This window comes from Pinus tabuliformis, chromosome 9, assembly GCF_031772625.1.
Source record: "Pinus tabuliformis cultivar Carrire ecotype Pingquan chromosome 9, CPIR1, whole genome shotgun sequence".
Taxonomy (NCBI): domain Eukaryota; kingdom Viridiplantae; phylum Streptophyta; class Pinopsida; order Pinales; family Pinaceae; genus Pinus; species Pinus tabuliformis.
In genome coordinates this window covers 13,763,733-13,781,352 of record NC_142307.1, presented here as the reverse complement: position 1 = coordinate 13,781,352, position 17,620 = coordinate 13,763,733, and the positions used below count along the sequence as shown (strand labels likewise).

General features: G+C 39.2%; 1 protein-coding gene across 1 annotated transcript in view; it reads right to left on the bottom strand.

The window, feature by feature from the left end:
• LOC149146882 (sodium/hydrogen exchanger 5-like) overlaps positions 1 to 17,620 on the bottom strand; it is a 295,386-nt gene that overhangs the window by 131,255 nt on the left and 146,511 nt on the right. Inside the window, 6 exon segments of the mRNA XM_089445932.1 lie at positions 1,670 to 1,689; positions 1,802 to 1,877; positions 2,009 to 2,106; positions 2,194 to 2,254; positions 2,378 to 2,425; positions 2,596 to 2,627. Of these exon segments, the coding sequence (XP_089302058.1) occupies positions 1,670 to 1,689; positions 1,802 to 1,877; positions 2,009 to 2,106; positions 2,194 to 2,254; positions 2,378 to 2,425; positions 2,596 to 2,627 (335 nt within the window).

Here is a 17,620-nt window from a genome sequence, read left to right as displayed (position 1 = left end):
ACCTTGGAACCTCTTAAAGAATCTATTCTTGAATTTCCTTCAATTGATAGCATGTGTTGTTTTCTTCCACCACATATACCAATTATATGCTTCGCCTTCCAATTGCATGGATGCATCCGTGATCTTTTCATCGCCATTGTCAATACCATAAATCTCGAAATATTCCTCTGCTTTATTGAACCATGCAACATTGTATTTCTCGTTACCATCAAATTTGGAAAGCTCAAGTTTTGCTCTTCGTTCATATGTAGCAATTATTTGGGTGAAGAACAACGATTGATTCGAGAGCTACGTAATTGGGTATTGATTCGCAAGCTGCATATTTTAAAAATTCGTGTTACTATTTTGTGGATTAGAAGATGTTCATCATTTTGGGGTGATTGATCAGTTGTAATTTTCAACTTTTCCCAAATACAATTCAATGTCGCCATTGCTTCATTGTGATTTCGATCAACCTTATTTGTAAGGTCTGCATGTTCTACTCTAAATTCATTATGATTTTGTTCGAGTTGATTCTTTGTACGCCTCGTGCCTTGGAGCTCCATAATTTCTTCAGCATCTCTGGTGACCTTATTCTCAAGATCTATCAATTTTTTATTAAAATCATTCATCGTCATTGACGAAGACATTGATCAAGTATGTGGTGGTGTATATTTATCCAGCTTAACGCTCTTCCTTAACTTAACCCTATTTTTTTAAATAAAAACTTTTTTTAATAATAATAATTAATCAATAGCTATATAATTAATAGCTAATTTATTAATGAATTTTATTATTAATTATATTGTAAATAATAATTAATTAATTATCAGATAATAACTATGGATTATAATTAATTAATTAGTTAACTATAAGATAATTAATTAATTAGTTAACTATATGATAATTAATAATTAAAATAAATGTCAAAATAAAATATGATGAACCAAAAGTACAATGGTCATGATGCTTGGTAATGGAATGAAGGAACCGGGGGCAAAAATGACAAGGGGGTGATGGTCAATAACTTTGTCGGGTGGTAGAATAGTCAATGGGGTCAAGGGGATAGGTGGGGCTCAAAGGCACAGGTAACAAAGTCGGATGGTGGAACAAGGTGACGACGGAAGAGCGATGCGGCCAATTCAACGGTGGTTTAATGCGGAGGGCTAGCACATTGTTCGGGGATTCAACGAGCAGACAGCAGAGAGGATGACAGCAGACACGCACAGGGCAGTTACAAGGGGGATGCGGGCAGCAGCAGAAGAGAGGATGACAGCAGTGAAAGTAGATGCAGGCAGCGGAAGATTTGGCAGGATAGGGCAACAGTTGAATGGCTGGTCAGGAAGAATGGGGACACGGGCAGAGTGGCGGTGGAAATACACAGCGGACGTATGGGCAGATGGAACGTTGATGGAAAAGAACAACGAACAAAGTTGCAGCAGCGGCTGGCTCTAATACCAGATGGGATGTAAATGCTCAGTAATTGACAAGAAAAGATATATATATTTTTTAATAACTTGAATGATGATTACATTGGTGGAAGGACCTGGCTTAAATACAGCCCAGGAGCCATTACACGGGGGGCATGATCTTTGATCGTGCCCCTTAGTTTTGAAATTAAATTAAATAAATTTATACAATAAATTCATACATAACAGGAACACAATTGCTTTCAGAATAGACAGCATACCTTGCAACACCAATGAAGAGCTGAGGAAGTGATAAAAAGACAAGTTAAGGTCCTGACAAAGTTGCATTATAGTATAAAAGTAAGCAATAAGTCTGGATGACATATACACTTATTACTCTGCATAAAGGATACAATCGAAAAAAATATGAATCCAACATGTGACCAACTCTGCTGTTCAGTTGCAATATCCAATCCCATATAAATAAACCTGAAATGAATTCATGTAAATAATCAAATCAAAAGACAAAGGCATCTTCTGTACAACTTGTAACAACTAGTCTTGGCTATAATCACAAAGAATTTTATTAAGAAGAAAGCATAAGGGTTTCCTGAAAGTACACAAATGTTTCTGCCAAAGATGAAATTAATTCAAAAAATCCAGCTGTAAAAGTCTGAGATTTTTCTGACAAATTTGAAAAAGTGTAATGCTTCATCACCTGCATGCAACAATTTATCTCCTTAGACAAAACTTAAGCGAATATTACTAAAACCATATTCACAAAGAAAAGACATGCAATACTTACAATTCCACAGAACAGTATTGCAACAATCCCAGAGAGACCAAGGCCCTCAGCTAACATGTATCTACAGTAAGGGAAATCACATAGAAATTTATTGTCTCCCTTCAACAGAAATAAAAGGTAAAAATACTAGCAATCCAATTTCACCCAGTGACGATAAGAATATCAAATTAAGAAAAAAACTTACGACAAATATGGAAAGAGCACAAACAGGCAGCACTCCAAGTTCTGAAGACTGAAAACCAACCATAGCAAATTGGAGATAAGTAAATTCAAATAAGAAATCTGTGCCTTTATCACTTAAGCATCGATAATTCTCTACATACACAAATGTTGTAGACGAAAGAACAAGAACTCTTGAAGACAACATGAATTTCATTTAAGTGTAACCTTTCCAATACTTACTTGTCAATACCAAGTCCCGCATACTTGAACAGGTACACCAGAGTCAAGGTGTCCAAAGAGTATGAAGCAAGATGCAAAAGAAAAATAATGGAATGCATAAGTGATGCAAAACTACAAGCTGAAAAAGAAAAATATTGGAGAGAATGAGATATTAAATAGACGCTGATCAAACAATAGTTCCAGAGAACAAGGGGGAGTATTGCCTCTCAAACACTACATTGCACATTTCATAAACCATATACCATTGATCCTTACAAACATCTACAACTTGCTCTCATAAATCCACCCCAGCAAATAGAGAGGATTTGATTGCTAGATATTGCAATTACACAAAACAGAATAATCCTGGTTCTGTATGAAGTAATCCAATGATTATCCTAGCAACAACTTTCAAGATGGCCATATTTTAAGAAGTGGAATTGCTCAAATTACCACAAGTAAAGTTATCATTTGAGGCCAAGACAAATGCATATCACACTGTCTCCCTGGTGCCAATTAGTAGAGGCTCTTAGCAGAGCAATTAAATATTACCCAGTGTGCATTCGAGTAGATATTCTTGGTCAAATCAAACCTAAATACAAAAATTCAATGTTGCAAATATTGTTTTGGGGAATATATTGGACAGGAACTGCAAAGAAACTTATCAGCAAGAATAAGATCAGACTTGAAGAATTCTGCAAATATCAGCCAAATCAATAACCTGACAACCCTGAAGAAATTTGGAATGTTGGTAGAAATAGGACAAATTTGCAACACTGCAAAAATTTTAGAGAGGATTAATGGCTATTTGGAGTCCCTAATGTCCTGACTCCTGGGTCTTAAATCTCAGCATGCTTAATACAGTCAAAATTCAAATGTTTTAGGTTCCCAAGGTTTGATTCATCTGTGGATGTGTTTTCAGAATTGAATGCATTTGTACTTTGAACTGCAGTACATCATCTGCTCAATGTTATCAATCAATGTTACGAGGTGAAGATTATTTGAATGTTGTGAGAATATTGTAAGTGCATAGGTGGCACACTAGGTTGTCATAGATGTAATCAGTGTTGATAATATCGGTATCAGCAAAATATCGGCCAGGGTCCAGAAAACATCTTATCGGCAATATCGGCAAAATATCGGCAAATATCAGCAAGCATAAAAAATCAATTTTTTCAGATTTTTATACATAGCCGATATTTTCAAAATATGGTGATATTTTAACGAGAGATTTTTCGGCGTAAATAACATGATATTTCATTTGTTGACGCATTTCGAACCAATGAGTGTGGTTCATCGTCAGGACAAGTTGTAGAATCAGATCAAGCTATGCATGTTAAATAGTCAGAGCAGAACCTCCAATGGTTAAAATTCTTGACCAGGCAACGGCTATATTCCCCAGTCAAATTTAGCTGTTGGTCAATATAGCCATTGCCTGGTCAAGAATTATAACCGTTGCGGGTTCTGCTCTGACTATTTAACATGCATAGCTTGATCTGATTCTACAACTTGTCCTGACAATGAACCACACTCGGCTGGTTCAAAACGCGTCGACAAATGAAATATCGTGTGATTTATGCCGAAAAATCTCTCGTTAACTTGATATGGATCACAGAAGCCTCAAATCAACAATGGTGATATTTTGCCGATATTTTCAAAATATCACGATATTTTGCCGATATTTTCAAAACGGAAAATATCGCGATATTTATTCGGCGATATATTGTTTTGCCAAAAATATCGCAATATTTTCGAATATCTCCGATATTTATCGCCAATATTATCAACACTGGATGTAATAATGAGGAACTTAGAGGACATAACAAATATGGTAATACATGAGAACGGAATATCTTATTAAGTGTCCTTAAGGGAATATAATTGGTTATTTTATCCCTCGTATTGCTTGATGGTTCACCATCTGATTTTCATCAATGAGGAACTTAGAGGGCATAACAGATATGTTAATACATGAGAACAGAATATCTTATTAAGTGTCCTTAAGGGAATATAATTGGTTATTTTATCCCTCGTATTGCTTGATGGTTCACCATCAGATTTTCATCACATGTGACAGAGACATACAAAATGGCAATTATCGATTATCGACAGACACAGGCATTATTATGGATACACGCCCTTTCCTTGGCACTTCATTGTGGCATGTCCGACCACTGCTCAAAAGTTGTTGTGGAGTGTCTAGAGGAGAATGACTGCTTGCACAGTCTTTTTGTTACTACTATAGCATTTAGGATCTTCATTGCTCGATTATTGATCTATTAGTTGTTGGATGATTTTGTACCTTGGTTATAGGATGTGAATTATCTTCATTATTTGGTTATCTACCATGGTACTCGCTTGTCATTTTGAATTTGAACCCCGGAGAGCACATCACCGTATTGGAAATATTTCTAATGATTTATACCATGGTTATGTGATGTGCCTTGTCTCCCTCGTTAGCATCAACATATTGTTGAGTTTGTAGCTCAAGCAGGTACATCAACACAGGCCTTCTGTCTAGGCGTGCAGACGTTAGAATAGTTGTTGATGTAACTTAGTCTAAGTTAAAATTAAGAAAAAGTACAGAATTATATGTTGGCTTATTGAGCTAAAATAAAAACTTTGATAAAGTTAATTATTTACTTTAGTGATTAATTTTTAATCTTAGTTGTCGATTTGAAGTGAGGCAAGATCTAATCTCTCTTATCCATCACTTTGAGAATAAGGTTAGGGTTAGGATTAGGGTTTTGGTTCAATGTAATGTTATAAAGCGATGCTAAGGTGAGGAGATGAGACACAGCAACAGCACGGGATGGAGAAAGGCTTCTCAATGAGCGTGTTCTGGGTTCAAGAGAGTGTAGTGAGGTTGGCGACCAGTGTTGTAGTTTTGTAGATTTGTATTTTCTCCCATTATCCCTGATACGGAGCCCAAGTAAGTTCTATGATTAAATTATTCATGAAATACTATTGATTCCGCAGAAATTTGTTTATATGTGTGATTCAGATCGAGTAATTTTTTTGCTTCTGCTATATTTTTTGTGTTAGCAATCTGGTCATGTATTCGTTTTGTTAATAATTGTTGGGAACCGAATACTAGGTGTTGGGTTCTGAAAGTCTAACATGGTATTAGAGTCGAAACTCTAAATCGATCTTAGAATAGGGTTTTAGGTTTGTGTCGGATCGTCAGAGCCACGTAAGTTGGGATCATACGAATCCAAATTTTTCTTAAAGGCTACGAGATATTTTTTGGGCCAAGGAATTTTTTTTAAGGGACAATTATTTTTACGACGAAAGAAAAAAAAAAAAAAAGTAAAGAACGAAGGTAATTTTTTTTAAAAGAAAAAAAATGAAATAAAAAAAGGTTGAGTGGTGGTCGGCAACCGGGCCAGCTAGCCAACCGACTGACACAAACGCAACCGCACACCCAACAACAACACAAATCGACTAATGCAGAAAGAAAAAAGTGGGTCGAGACAACAGTTCAACAGTGTATTTGCAACACCATCGCACAGTGAAAAAGATATTGGTCGGAGGGGACGCCAAACCAGATTGGTCACCAGAACAATGGACCAGACACCACGACAAATTGGTCGAGTGTAACGACCAAAAGTCGTATACGTAGTGGAAATCTTTAAAATACTTCAAAGACATAAATATCCATTGTAAGACATGTAACTATATATTTAATATTGTATATTGAATTGATGTAAGATATGAGATTATTACAAATGAGAATGAGGGCCTGCTTATTTACCCTAGGCAGGTGCCCTTTCATGAATGGTCATGTCTCTAAGACATGCCTTTTCATTACTAACTAAATAATCATTAATTAATTAATTATATTTATTATTTTTACATGAATTATATTCATAACATTGCCTCTCTCTTCCAGAAGCATTGTTCTCAAAACTTATTGAGGATATCTTCTCGTCGCTGAACTTCCATCTTCGTTGATACAAGATGATATGATGTTCAACGTGATAGACAAAATTGTCGTACTGAAAACAGATCAGACCATCCTGGATTAATCTTTTGTGGAATCCTCTGATCTCTAGAAATTTGTGATGAATAGTTATCGTAGGACTGGATTCTGCAAACTTCAGTATTCTTGGGGGCATAAATTTGTCGTTTATGTTCTAAGTGATACTGGTACATAGATTGATTGGAAAGTCTACTTTTGTGATTCAAATGCCGATAAATAGTCATTTTGGTTGGACTTTCCCTTATCATGTTAATGGTTCTTTCCTAATTTCCTTCAACTACTGTTGTTGTTGAGTTGGCTACTAAATCATCATTTGGAATGTCCATCATTTGAACTGCAACTTCTGCATGTGTCTTCACTTCAGTATTTTTATCCTTTGCTTGAGTTACGATTTTGACTGGATCAGTATTTCTTTTTTTATCTTCAACTTTCACTGAAACGATTGGAGACTTTGATACTACTTCTTGAAGTTGTTCTAACTTGTCATTTCATGATTTCTTGTCACTTTTAAGCTTCTTTATTTGTCTAAGTAAGCCCTGGTTATGATTCCTTAGACGTGAAAGTTCACCATTTTCTGAATTGTTGATTTGTCCTTAGTATCTTTCTCTTTATCTTTTAAATTTTTTATTAAGGGTTTTTAGACACAAATTTTCTTTTTCTTTTTCTGATAGATTCTCCTTTAATTCCTTATCAGAACTTCATTTTCTTGTTTTAGTATTTGTTTCTTAACCTTGGACTTTTTTATCTGTGAAAGTAATTTCTCATTGTCGTCCCTTAGACGCCAAATTTCTTCATTGCTTTCTATTGATTTTTCATGAAGCCGATCTTCGAGATTTTTATATTTCCTTTTTTAGGCTTCATTCTTTTGTTGAAGTTTTGCGATTTCTTCTTTTAATATTTTAATTTTTGTTTGGGTGTTATCTTGATATTCTTCTAAAGTAAACAATCTTCAACATTTTGGACAAGGTATTGTGCAATTTTTAAAAATCGATAAATATTGATCTTTTGTTCGACAAAATGGACATCTGGTCCAAAATGTAGAGTTATATATGGAATCCATAGTTTCTTTGTTCATCTTCGAATTAGAATCCATTCACTTTTTTCTTCAAAAATGGACTTCTTTAAAATAAGTGCCTTTTTATTTGATAAACTTGAACACCTTTATAAATTCCTTTAACTTTTATTTTCTTCATTTATATATATTTTTCCCACTTGAAAAAAGTTAATATAGCTCCACAATTTAAATAAACTGCACCTTATATTTATTATAATGCTTTTAAAAAGTACTCTTCCTTTGTTATAACTTGTTATCCTTATGTCTCTTTATAGTTCTAGATTTAACCCTTTATAAACTTTAATATATGGATCTTTTAAGTAACCTTTTATAATAATACTCACTTTGTACTTATATATATTTTCAATAATTTTATGACTTGAACTTTTCTTTAAAATACCCCTTTATAATATAATACTTCTCTTTATATATCTTTTATATAATATAATATTTCTCTTTATATATCTTTTATTTATAATTTTTTTTATCTTTTTGAAGAGTTACAACCCTAGGAAAACATGGCTATTCACCTCTTTGGGGTATAATATAAAATATATGTCCACTTATGTGCCTTTGACTTTGTTAATTTTCTCCACGTAAAAAGTAAAACTTACCATTCACATTAAGAAATTTTGTATTCATTTTGTTCTTATTTTTACCTTGAAAATACCATGGGTTGCTCAAACCACGAGCTTGTAAACCACTTAATGAAGAATAAAGATAATATTATCTACTCTTCCTTCTCTTACGTTAGTTTTAAAGACATTTGGAAAGATTCCCTTTTGACTTTATCATGCACTTTAATCAATAATTTAGAACCTTTTTATATATATGAATGTTCTCATTCAAAATTTACATCGGACTAGGTTTTTTTACTAGAATCATTGAAATGTTAATGACCAAAGGCCTTATTATTATTATTATTATGATTATTATTATTATTTTAATTTTATTTAACTCTTTTCTTTTATAATCTTTTTTCCAATTCTTTTTGTTCTTTCTCCAGAGCCTGACTGAAAATGGAGAAACTCCAACTCGCATAGTGAAACGTTTTAGTTGTGACGACAAGTTGATGGCCAAAGCCGGAGATCTGCCAACATGGCTTTGATACCAATGTAACGACCAAAAGTCATATACGCAATGGAAATCTTTAAAATACTTCAAAGACGTAAATGTCCATTGTAAGACATGTAACTGTATATTGAATATTGTATAATGAATTTGATGTAAGATATGATATTACAAATGAGAACGAGGGCCTGCTTATTTAACCTAGGTAGGAGCACTTTCATGAATGGTCATGTCTCTAAGACATGCCTCTTGATTACTAATTAACTAACCATTAGATAATTAATTATAATTATTATTTTTATTATTTATAATTAGTGAGTCTTTGTTGACATCCCAATAGGGGAAACACAAGATTGATCGACACAATCAAAGGCCCCAGTGGCAACAGGCAACCAATTGGGTCACGGGCGGCCAACAATTGCCTAGATCGTGAATCATAACAGAGTTGCACATCGGAGGACTTAATAGTAGTTGGGTTCGGGAAGTAGTGTCGAAGTCAGAGTAAAAAAAAAGTGCATAGGGATCACAATCACTAGTTGGAGAGAGCTACTAAAGTAGCAAGCTAGTTTAAGAGGGGCGTCAGGGCTGTGAAGGAGAAGGCGCCAGCTCTGTCAAAGGAAGTAAATTGTTGAGTTTATTCTTTGAAGTGTGTCCATCAAGGAGGATTGGAAAATGTTGATATTTTGAAGTTGATTGTATAGTAATTTGCAGGGTTGATCACTGTGAGACTCTGAGTAAATCAAGGGTTGCATGCAAGGAATATCAACAGACAATGGGTCAACCACATAATTAAGGAGGAGAAAAAAGGGGTAAAAATAATATTATTGTTGGCTAGTGGGGTTTGAGATGGCTATTGGGCTTATGTTATGAGGACACGTTGGACAGGACAAGGAATTTTAGCCCATGTAAGGAACAAATTATTTTGTTGTTTAAGGAGCAAGAGTTCTTGGACATCATGGAAAAGGTTGTCCTAATTCCTGCAGATCCTACTCAGTTTACTGAGTTTAATAAGAAGAAGTGAAAGCCAAGAGAATAATCATGCACTCCATTAGAGACCATGTTAAACCTCATGTGACGGTAAAGAAGTATGCCTATGAGATGTGGCCACCCTTAACCAAGTTGTACCAAAGTTCAAACCAAATAGGGAGATGGAGTTGAAGGAGAAACTGAGAAACGCCAAGATGTCTGAAACTAACACAGTTGCATCATACCTAACTAGGATCACTCACATTAGAGATGACTTGGTAGCAGTTGGGGAAACTATTGCTAGTGAAGAGTTGGTCAGATCAACCTTTGTTGATTTTCTTAGTGCAATTAGGGTTAGCACAATATTTCAAAAATTTTGATAATTACTTTTGATGTAGATCTTCTTTTAACTTATTCCAATATATCATTAAGCAATTATATTTCAGAAATTCAACCATAAAGAACAGTGGAACAGTAGAGATAACAACACATAAAAGAAGACAAGATTTACCTTGGGAAAACCCACAAAGCGGAAAATCCCAGCAACCGTTTTCAATAGAAAAATTATTCTTGTTCAATGAGAGACACACCTAGACCCATGGTCAAACCTGTTATTCTCCTCCAAGTCAAGTCACCCAATCTGATCCTACGCTTCACTCTATCTATCTGACCCAGAATTTCAACCCTCCTGCAATAGCTAGTTGCCCAGAAATTTCGGCCCAGAAACAGTTGCCCCAGTAACCTAGAAATTTTGGCATCCTGTAACAGTTGCCCCAATAACCCAAAAATTTCAACCCCTTGCAATAGTTGCCCGTGAAAAATGTGAACTACAAAGAGAGAGACTAACTGTTAATTTTTGGTATGTTCTATGCTAGAGCAATTTATTTAAATTTTCACAGTTAGCAATCACATCAGCATTACGATAAACTGCAGATAGAACATAAATATAATATGCAGAATACAAGCCAAGACAAGAGGACACAAGATATGGCGCAAGCCAGGGTCAAACCCCACAATGCGTGGGGAAACCCTTGATCAATTCTTCTTTTATTTTCTTCAAAGTTCAGCAGAGAAAGAGAGAGAGAGAGATAGTACATTTACAACATAAGTCAACACTTTGACTTATCTAGATCTAGCATTAGATCATTTTGTATAACGATGAGATCAGTTGAAGACATTTTGCTTCAACTGATTCTCAAGATGATGGCTTCTATCCATTTCATTCATTTGTTGCACCTTACCGTGTAGCATGTATCATCATGCTGCTCATGATCTCATCACTATGCTGCCCATACATCATGTTGTACTCCAAGTCACTACTGCATGTCACAGAGATCCATATAACAGATCTCTAATCCTCTTTTTCATCGTTGCTGAGATCCTCCTTATTTCAGCACCATTGGAGCCATTATTACGAAGATCTTCACTCTAGCTTCATATCAACGTGTTCTACTCATTGTGATATCTATGTTGTCATTGATGCACTAAGACAGTTATTATTGAAGTCATCATTATGTGGACTGTTGCAATATATCTTTGTCATCACTGTATATTTGTTGAGACAGTGAGTCTCATTACTGCTTTATTATGCAACCCTTGTCACTGTTATACATCCTCAAAGACCAAGACATCAATCCTCTTTCTTGAGCACTGCTGAGATCATCATCTTGCTGCTCCTCTAACATCATTGCATCACCAAGAACTTCATTGTTGTCGCAATATCATTTAGTGTATCATTGTTACGCCATGGTTGCCCTTAGGATCTCTGCACCATAAAGACCACGACAACACTTCACTGTACTGCTTCTTTCATTATATTTAAACTGTAATAATCATGTTACTACTTCTTGTGATCCTTGTCATTGTGACTGCTTCTGAGATCATATTCATGTCGAGATCACTAGATCCGAATACAATGGAGACTATTGATATGGTATATCTCCTTTTTCAGGGATGTCGAGAATGAATGTCATCACCGAAACATACTTCATTAATCTGGTTATGCTGAGACAGTAATATATATGAAATAGAGATAACATTCAACATGACCTTCGTTGATCCGAGAGAGTAGATCCATCACTGCTCCCTTTGAGTATATCGAGACTGCAGCTCTTGATTTGATTGTCACTCCTTAGATTGCAATAGACACAGTCATCATTGAAATTCTCTTCAACGAGATTATATGCCGAGACTGAGACAGTATCTTCAGGATCACTGTGATCTCTATTAGGCCGTGAATATGATTAGCCCAGACTTCATGCAAAAACTACATCCTCATCTGAGATTTTCTCTGGTCCATCTATTCGAGATTTGCACCTGCAATTTGAGAATGTATTTAGCCCAGAACTTGCCTCACTGCTGCGTCCTCATCGAAGTCATTACTGCTCCATACAGCCGAGATCATAACTGCACCTAAAATCGAAACAAGGTGCAGTCAAACCCTACTGCGGTTCTGCTCCTATATGTGAAATTTCAGAGGCAAACAAAATTTTTGTTGGTCTTCATGATCAGCGTATTTCATAATCTGACCAGCGTGTAGATGTCTTCATAATCTGCGTGTAGGTCTTAATGACTAGCGCTATGACTGCGGCTCTTCCATTATGACTGCGGCTCTTCCATTATGACTGCGGGTCTTCCAGGAGCAGATTCTCACGTTGATTGTGGCTTAGGGCAACATACAACAGCTAGGGCATCAGGGCATCACTTGAAGACTAGTGTATCACTCTTGGTGTCTCACTCCTCCCAAAGCCCAAGATGTGGAGAGGAAGAGATCACTCAAGAATGAGTGTGTAAATGATATCAAATCCTCATCTATTTATACCACAACGAGGATAATGAATAGACACGTCGGTTGGGCTTCTAGAGCCTACATAAGAGCTAGTCGGCTTGGTAATAATTACATAAACAAAATAAATTCATATCTCCATAAATACTTATCGGAATCGGATGATCTTTGGATCAATCCTACACCTCTCGACGAGAGGGATCCAAGGACAATATTTTTAAAGACCCGAGGGAGCGGAAGGGAGCAACAATGGCGGAACCCTAAACCCTAGTTCCTGTACAAGCTCGATTTTATGCATGGCGTTGAACGTATTGAGCGTTGGGTTCAGGGATCACTGACGGCCTGCTTCACGACAACTACTCACGGGTTTCTCGGCGCATTATTATACTCTACGGTCCCCCCCGGGACACACTGGTGCAGTGGCCCCCCTACCTTTCTGCTAGACGGTTCCCTGGCCGATTCTCGCTGGAATACTCTGCACCGACAAACAGCATGGGAGACGAAGATCTCGTTGACTACGAGGCGGACCCCACGCCTCACCAAGACATCTGGGCGCATACGAAGAGGCCTCTTATGAAACCTCAGAGTGTTGAACTGGGCTATGAGACAGGTGCCTCGTCACAACAGCCACATTTGCCGCTCACAGGTAAGAAGAAAATATCAGATTTCAACTTGGTCGACTCTCCGGCCCTTGAATGCCCGCCCCTATCCCCTGCGACGCTACATTTGTTGGGCACTTGCTTACAAAACTCGCCTTCTTTCGATACTCCGCTTCTGAATCCCAACCGCCCTGCCTTACAACAGCCCCCACCGCCTCCGCCTCCATCAAACTCACAATCACCGTCCGTTTCATTTATGCCGCAGAACCAACAGCTCCCTCCCCGCTCCTCCCAATCCCTCCTTCCTGGCACTAGCAGTTTTGTACCTCGCTCTCCGATACGCTCGGGTTGTTTTACTACCCCACCGCTTCCGGTTCGCTCTGCTGGATCCGCTCAGCACAGCTCATCAGATCCATGCCGTAAACTACTTAAGGAGCACCCATTTGGAAAGCGCACAGAGAAATTGCAAAAAGGCAGGTGCCTTCGAGCTATAGACTCAGACTTCAACATCACCTTTGGGGCTGAAGCACCGCTGCCGGATGTGATGGAAACCGCTCGCAAAGTCCTGGTCGGTAGGGTTAGGGGCCGAACCTACTCTATGGAACGACTCAAGCTCTGGGTGGAGGAGATATGGGGCACTCTACTCAAAGAACTTCCAGATATCATGGTTCTCACGAGGGGCTGGTTTGCATTACAGTTCCATAGGCCCGAATACACCCATTGGATCCTCTCCCAATATTGGCATATCGAGCTTGCACCAGTCATGCTCAAGCGTTGGGATCCTCTCTTCGACCCGGAACGTGAACAACTGGGGGCTGGACCCATCTGGGTTCGCCTGCCTGGTCTGCCCTGGCATTTTTGGACCCCATATGTTTTTAAGCGAATTGGGGACACTCTAGGTACCTACCTGGAGCACGACAGATCCTATGAGAAAACGGGAATCAGGACTATGGCTCGTATACTTGTTCATTTGGACACCAGGCCGGGATTAGAGGAGAAAATCACTTTGCACCATAGCCATGTCTCGCGCAAACAACTGCTGGACTACGAAGGTGTACCATTCCGATGTCGAAGATGCCATAAAATTGGTCACCTCTATAAGGATTGTCCACTGAACTCGGGGGTGACCTCTGAGGATACTAAAGGCCCTCGACAGCAGACTACAGTGGATCAAAATACTGGAGCGAATAATCCTACGGAAGGGGAGCAGACTCAACAGGAGACTCCATCCAAGAAGACGGGTGATAGCGCCAAAAAGCACACTAGAAGGAAGGCTTCATCTACACCAGGGCCGCCACGTACCCGTTCCAAGACTGCGGAGGCTGCACCTACTCATCCGGGTAATGCTTCCATTCCCAATTGTTCTCACAATTTTTCTGATGCTATGCAATCTGTTGTTTACTCTTCTTTGCGAACCTCCCACACAGAACAAGCCCCCCTCCCCTCCATCCATTGTACCATTGCTCCCCCTCCCCCCACCTTCTCTACCACACCTCCCTCTCACCATTTGGAACTGGGTCTCCCTGAATCCTCCTCCTCTCCGGTCGGATCCGGATCACATCCCTATCACCTTAGACCCCGGGCACGATCTAGAATACTGGGACTGGGGTCATCCCCTGGACGCCTCCGCAAGCCAAAGCGAGGCAGATCATCTAAAATCAACTCTGCAAAGCAAAATGTTGTTGCGGACGTCGCCAAGGGGCGACAGTATACCATTGAACGGGCACTTAGAGCTATTGAGCCCCTGACCTGCGGTTCCCCATGATCTGGCTCTCCTACAATTGCAGGGGACTAGCCAACCCCAAAAAACGACTGGCTCTGAAAAGGCTTTTGTATGAATCAAGTTGCGATATAATATTCCTACAGGAAACCCTTTGCACATCTGAGGTGGCAGTGCGAAGTCTACAAGCTCTGCTCCCTGGCTGGATTTTACATGGATTGGATGCGTGCGGACGATCTGGAGGTCTGCTCATTGGTATAAATCCCAGAAAAAGCAGGCCACTCTCTGTTTGGGGGGGCAGTGGCTTTCTTGGCATGGATATTTTCATGGGCGATTTGGGCATCCCTATCAGGATTATCAACATCTATGGGCCCAACCAGAATAGGCTTTCATTCTGGCAAAACTTTCTGAATGGCAATCATATCACTCAGAATACAGTGCTGGGGGGCGACTTCAATTTCTCCTTAGGGGTTGGAGAATCCTGGGGACATCATGCACAGAGCGACCCTATTGCGGATCAAATGAGTATGTTATTTGATGCACATCATCTTGTGGATATCCCCATGAACAAGAAGCTCCCTACTTGGCACAATCAGCGTACAGGTGAGGCTGCTCTGGGGCGGCGCTTAGACAGATATATGATGCATGAGGAGTTGATACAATTATTCCCCTTGTACAGACAATGGGTCAGCACTGGGGGACTATCAGATCATCATCCGATACTACTACAGGTCAGCGATAAAAAATTGAAGCCGCGCTCCCCATTTAAATTCTTTGCTGGATTCCTCCAAGAGCCGGATTTCATCAAGATGGTCTCGGAGTTCTGGGCATCACAACCCCCCCTGAGGGAACAGAGGAAAGCGATGGATTTCTGTGATAGACTGAAGAAGCTCAAAGAAATGACTGAGACTTGGGTGAGATCAAAGCGGAGCAGAGATGAACAGAGGCTAAAGGACACTGAAGAACAGATAGCTCTATTGACTGATGAGAGGGGTGCTGGCTATCTCTCTGATGACTCAAAATCATTACTGAATCAGTTGCTTGGGCAAAAAACAAAGATTCTACAAGAAAAGGAGGAGCTCTGGAGACTCAAAAGCAGAGCCATTTGGCTCAAAGCTGGAGATAGTAATACTAAATACTTCCATAACCTCGCAAATGGCAGAAAGGCATCAAATACCATTTGGAAGTTGCCAAGTGAACCAGATGGTTGGGCTACCACACATCTGCAACTTGCTAATTTGGGGGTAACACATTTTAAGCATCTATTCACTGCGCCGAATGTTATCAATCTACCAGACATCATCAATCTTGTAGGACATTTTCCTCGGTTTGTTGGACAGGAGGACATTGAAGATCTCAATCAACCGGTCACTATGCAAGAGCTGGAAAGTACTCTCAAATGGTTTAAAAAAGATAAAAGTCCGGGGCCAGATGGTTGGCCAGTGGAGTTCTACCTTGCCTTCTATGATCTGCTGGGCGGGGACTTATTGGAAGTCATTGAGGAGAGCCGGATCACTGGGCACATACATCCACCCATGAATCAGACCTTCATTGCCTTGATACCCAAATCTGATGACCCCACATCCTTCAATGATTTTCGTCCAATCTCTCTTTGTAATTGCCTCTACAAAATTATTGCCAAAATCATTGCCAACCGCATTAAACCTATTATGTCCACACATATATCTGCAGAACAATTTGCCTTCCTCCAAAATCGTCACATCCAAGAGGCCATCGGCACAACTCAGGAAGCCTTACACTCCATAAAGTTGAAGAATCTCAAAGGAATATCTCTAAAGATCGACCTTACAAAGGCCTTTGACAAGGTTAACTGGCTCTACCTAAAGATGATTCTCACCCATTTGGGCTTCCCCCACATGCTCATAAACTGGATTATGGGATGTATAACTACTGTCTCCTTTGCTATCCTTATTAATGGTTCAGCCTCTGCTCGCTTTCACATCAACAGAGGTATCAGGCAAGGCTACCCTCTTTCCCCACTACTCTTCCTTATTGTCATGGAGGGGCTTAGTAGGCTCATTGCTGCAGCAAAAAGGAATGGAGACTTCAGTGGACTCAAAATTACTGAACAGTACTCTCTTACTCATCTACTGTTTGTTGACGACATCTTAATCTTCCTAAATGGAAGTGTCCGGGACACCATTGTACTAAATGATATACTTCAACTCTTCTGTAAAGCCACGGGCATGGAGATCAACAGGGAGAAATCTACCAGATCCATGATGGGATGCACATATCAGGAATCTCAGCTGGCGACCCAGCACTTCCCCTTCTTGGAAAATAATATGCTGGATGGCATCAAATACCTTGGATTCAGACTAAGGCCGGATGGGTATAAATTTGAACACTGGTCATGGCTTATAAACAAAATTGAAAAAAGGATCAACTGCTGGCATCATCGACTACTGTCAAAAGCAGGTAGACTACTGCTGATCAAATCTGTTCTTGAGGCTACCCCAATCTACTGGATGTCCCTCACATGGATACCAAAAAGCATCCTTCAAAAAATCCAACAAATCTGCAACAGGTTCCTGTGGAATGGCAATAAAAAGGGGAAGATTTTTGCTTGGACAAGATGGTCAATGGTCTCCACGCCCAAGAGATGGGGTGGGTGGGGACTAAAATCTCTCTCAGAGTTTGCACAAGCGTTAACAGCTAAACAGGGCTGGTCACTTCTCAAACTCGACAGTTTATGGGCGGAAGTAATACACCAAAAGTATATTTGGCCCTCCAACATCATTGACTGGATCCGCAGACCCACTTGGAACCGACAAGGCATATCTGCGATCTGGAGGGCCACGCTAAAAGCTATGACACTCATTTGAGATAACCTGCTATGGAGAATTGG